Below are 5,014 nucleotides of genomic sequence, written 5' to 3'. Positions count from 1 at the left end.
GATATTTTGATTTCCAACCACATTTACACAGTGTTCTACTGTGGAGTAAAAGCATAAATAATATTTATCACATGAACTGAAAACTAGCAAGTAATCTAACTTGTTAGTATGAAGAATTTACAATTAACAAATGATCCCCAAATTAAGATTTGTAAATAAAACAATCTCTGTTAGATATTTGTTCATGTTTAATGGGCTTTCATCCTTTCAAATATAACAATATTTTCTTCTACTGTGTACTAGTACTTATGAAAATACCTAAATAGACGAAACTATTCATACAGTATATTATGGTCTATTTTCCCTTGTAGTATTTTCAGCGCGCCCGCACACCCACACACACATACACACACACACACACACACATATATATATATATATATATATATATATATATGTATATATATATATATATATATATATATATATAATATATATATATATACTCATACATATATATAGTATATATATACACATGATGTTTTGTGTGTCTGAGAGGGTGAGAGAGAGAGAGTGAGAAACAGTGTATGCATAAACATACAATATATCATGTTAGTACAATGCACGTTTCATAACACGAAGTACTGCCTAGACATTACCATGTAAAAGTCATGCAAGACACAATATTCTTAGCATACCCCTTGTGTAACTAGTCTACAGCTAAGCATAGGCTATGCCAAGCAATATTCCCCAAAGATATATGCATATGAAGTTGCTGAGAGAGGTTACAGAATCACAAATGATTTATGAAACAACAAAGATGCTTTGAATACCGAGTACTAGTTGAAATAAAGATGAATTGTCGGTTTTGCATGTCTGATTTCATATTTGATTCTATGGTAAAAAACAATTGTAAATAGGTTTTATTGCTAAATTTAGCTAAGGTGATCAAATATCGGTACAGACTCCTGTTGGTTTTAGCAGCTCGTAAATGCGAATAATTAAAGCTATATTTCGACAGAGGTCAACGAATTATCCATGTTCTTGAGTGTATGGTGACCGTATCTAGTCATAAAAAGATACTATCTTTATGAGTTTGCTGATAGCATTCTACACTCAATTTATGTTATATTTGGTATAGACTAAATAATAATAATGATAATAATTTCTTTAAACAAAAAGACAGTATCAGCTGAATTGATTAATTCTATAGTGAGTTTAGGCAAATCGACGTATAATCTTTTTTCACAAGTGTTACCAGTCCAATATTCATATTAAGGTTTAAGGGGAATGACACAGATGTTCTAGATCAGTGATTTTATTCGTATCGGCTGAGGTAAGGTAGGTTATCTTTAGTATATCCGAATAAACTTACTAAACCCAGAATATGGGAGATGATTTGCTTCTCTCTGTCTCTCTCTCTCTCTCTCTCTCTCTCTCTCTCTCTCTTTCTCTCGCTGTATCTCGGGAAGTATAACTTGAATTATAATCGTGCACTATCTCAGAGTATCATTAATTTAGAAATTAGAAAATACTAAAATTTGTCAACATTTTTCTTTCCCCTCTCTCTCTCTCTCTCTCTCTCTCTCTCTCTCTCTCTCTCTCTCTCTCTCATTCACACAGACACTCCAGCTCTCCGTTACCACGTAGTATCAATAATTCCATTATAACAGAACCTTGTTTAAGACGACTATTCAGCGCATTTCGTAAGTTACATTATAAAATCATACTATCCCAGATTACTATCTACTGTACATTTCAAGTCACCATACTTTCTGTTTAGAATTTTGTAGCTGAAACCCCGAAGCTTATTGCTTGTTCATATTTGATGAGACCCTTTTCTCTCAACAAAAAACAGCAACTGCCCTCTCCCCCCCCCCCCCCCCCCCCGCCTCTCTCTCTCTCTCTCTCTCTCTCTCTCTCTCTCTCTCTCTCTCTCTCTCTCTCTCTCACTTACACATATACCTACACATAATTATACTTATTCTTCAATACCATGTATCAAAATCTTTTTAAGATCACTATCTACTTGAGATTGAAATCACCTCAGCCTGTCAGCGAAATGAGCCACGAGTGAAAATCTAAAAAAAGTAACAAATGGAACAGTCAATTCTAAATGCTAACTTATTGTTAAATATTTTAAAAGGTAATTCGTGCTCGATATTGATATTATAATTGCTATTTTCATTGTAATTATTGCTGGTGTTATCATCACCGTGACTAATGCTTTGGTCATAGTGATGGTAACTTCGTTCAAGATGGGCACTTGGTCATTAGTGGTCATTTCAAACTTCCATCATAGGAATGTGAGCCTGAACTTAATTCTCAGATATGTTTATTTCTTTCTGCATCGAACTCAATTTTAATGACTGTATTGCTGAAGAATTCATAAAACAATGGAATTAGTTATATTACCTAAATCAGTGCTGGGATGAACAGAAGGAAACAGTTTGTAATTCTCCCTCGTAGGATCGATCAGGGGTCGCACTTTTCTTTGTTGAGTAGAACGATAACTTAGCAAAAAAAAAAAAAAAAAAAAAAAAAAAAAGATATTGCTAAATACGTAAATGAAAACGTTCACTGGAAAGACAATAACACTATAACACTGAGATAACAAGATCACCCTTTAAAGGATCTCACCCAATATTATTCGACCTGGGGTCCTCATGGAGGTCTGTAGACTCCATGACGCAGGCAACAGCGTCAGAGCAATAGCATCGAAGACCCGATTAGCATTCACGAGTGGTTCTGTTTTAAGATCGGACACTACACCAAAATTTTCTGTCCCTCTACTGGAACCCCCCCTCCCACCCTGCGCTTACCCTCCACTGACCACTCCTCTCTCTCTCTCTCTCTCTCTCTCTCTCTCTCTCTCTCTCAAAATGAAAGCCGCGAAATACCCTTCCTGATTGGATATAATTGATTTCATCTGCATTCCTAAGACTGTACCATAATTTGCGTAGACATATTACTTCCTTCTTTGTTTTGAAGAAGGCCCTTTTTATACATATATTTAGACATTTTCTGCTGATGCAAATTAACATGAAGGTGCAATGGTCGTAATGCATGCATAATTAATAAGCTTGTAATTACATATTTTATACGTGAAAAGACGTATGAAATGAGAGAAACACATGTGCATACAAAAACATATGCATACATAAATACTGTAGATAAATTGTTTCGTTAATCACAGCGAGGAAATAAACACAGGTTTTAGCATTATATTACGTTGCTTGAAAATGCATTTATCTGAAAAATCAGAATATCAACAAGTGTATGAGACAAAAACAATAATAGCCTGAATATTATTTGTATATTTTTGCAGACAAAACTAACTTGCTGCAGATTGTCTTATGCCGTGGCTTGTTTCAATAAAAAAAGAACCTGTAAATTAAAAAATTCTAATTGCAGATATTTTGTCCGCCTTTCCAGAAATTCTTCTCTTGTTGACAGATCAAATATTTATCAACACACTAACAACAACGACATATCATTTTCTCCAAAAGCTTTCCAATAACCTCATTTTTACCCATCATCCTGGGAGCTTTCGACAGCATTAAGAAATAATCCATTGCGAAGCTCTGGGTTTCTGTGTAAGGCCGGCTGACCACGCCTGCCAATCAGCGGGTATAAAACAGGTAGCTGACTAGGATAAGGCACATACCAGCAAAGGTACTTCACCATTCAACATGAACTCAAAGGTAAGGGGACGATTCACACTTGGAGATTTAGAGAAGGTCTTTTAATGGCAGATTCCTAAGACTATTTGACTATATATGAACTATCCTGATAAGAACAGACTTCCATTGAACGAAAATACAGACTTCCATTAAAGGGAAGTATATCTATAAAAAGACATTGATTTGGAAGTAATTTTTCTAGCAGCAAAGTCTTAAGAACCTATAATTTTCAAAAGTCTGGCTATGTATGAGTTATCTTATACATGAAAGAATTCCAGTAATCAGAGATATTCCTTTATAGATAAAGTAGTATGAAAATTATTTCCCATTTAAATATCTATACACGAATCATGATAACACTCTACCTGTAGAACGTCAGAAGTTAATTATAACATTTTTTACAGGTAATTCTCGTAGTCTTGGGCCTGGCTGCCATGGTGGCAGCTGACAGCAGGGAATCCTTCGAATACGCTCCACGAAGGGTAAGTCACTTTTCATTTTCAATCAATTATCTGCACTGATGAAACAAAAAAATTCATAGTAAAGACTTGGGTCTCATAAGTAAATATTATCACCACCTATAACAATATTCCTTCCAGGGATCCTCCGAGGAGTCCTACGAATCCAGCGAGGCCCGTTACAGCTTCAACTGGGCTGTCGACCACGACCCTTCCAGCAATGAATTCGGACACCAGGAAACCCGTGACGGAGACGACACTCAGGGATCCTACTATGTCGAGCTTCCCGACGGTCGTCTTCAGACTGTCAAGTATTTCGTCGACGGAGACTCAGGCTACGTGGCTGAGGTCAACTACGAAGGAAGCGCCTCAGCCGAATCAGGTTCCGCCGAGTCCTTCGAGAGGCCAAGATACCGCTACGACTCCAACGAGTCCAAATAGATTATTTGGCCTCAGAGATGTGATGGTATTTAAGTTATAAATGTAAATTATTGATTTCGAAATACACAAAATGAATGTCTATTCATTTTTTTCCTTACCCTATGATTACTTACTTCACTCTAGACTCCTCAGTAAAGAAAAAAGTCATGTGTTCCCTATAAATTAATATTTTTATTGGAAGCTTTATCTGGCCAGATAAAGCAGTTTAGATACAATAAATTCTATTTCTTAAGAGTTTTATCACAAGCCAGCCAATTAGATTTCTCATAAAACAAAATTTTTCTAGATGCTACAAAGGCAAAGGATTAACCGCAGTGCTGGACCTCCTATATTATAAAATTATTTTGAAAATGCTTGGGAGAAATTTCATAAGAAAACTATAAGTCTTGTGATCAGTTTGAACATTAAAATCACTGCTTTCCTTGAGAAAGTACAAAAGTCCCCAGTCTAGGGAAAAGGTCGTCCAGATATTCACACCACGCAAGCAATCTT

The 5,014-nt window shown here is 35.7% G+C and overlaps 1 protein-coding gene across 1 annotated transcript; it reads left to right on the top strand.

Moving 5' to 3' along the window:
- The first annotated feature begins 3,565 nt into the window (after positions 1–3,565).
- On the top strand, positions 3,566–4,603 carry LOC135226860 (pro-resilin-like). The gene is made up of 3 exons (XM_064266552.1): positions 3,566–3,644; positions 4,028–4,105; positions 4,223–4,603. The coding sequence occupies exons 1-3, from the start codon at positions 3,633–3,635 to the stop codon at positions 4,520–4,522; spliced, it is 390 nt and encodes a 129-aa protein (XP_064122622.1). The 5' UTR covers positions 3,566–3,632; the 3' UTR covers positions 4,523–4,603.
- Positions 4,604–5,014: the final 411 nt, after the last annotated feature.

This window comes from Macrobrachium nipponense, chromosome 15 (assembly GCF_015104395.2).
Source record: "Macrobrachium nipponense isolate FS-2020 chromosome 15, ASM1510439v2, whole genome shotgun sequence".
Taxonomy (NCBI): domain Eukaryota; kingdom Metazoa; phylum Arthropoda; class Malacostraca; order Decapoda; family Palaemonidae; genus Macrobrachium; species Macrobrachium nipponense.
Note: the sequence above shows the minus strand (reverse complement) of the source record. Positions and strands in the feature narration are given on the sequence as shown.

What these genes read in the sequence shown, in the direction of transcription:
- LOC135226860 (XM_064266552.1), top strand. An exon ending in TCGAATACGCTCCACGAAGG is followed by an intron (nt 4,106 to 4,222) that starts GTAAGTCACTTT and finishes TATTCCTTCCAG; the next exon opens with GGATCCTCCGAGGAGTCCTA.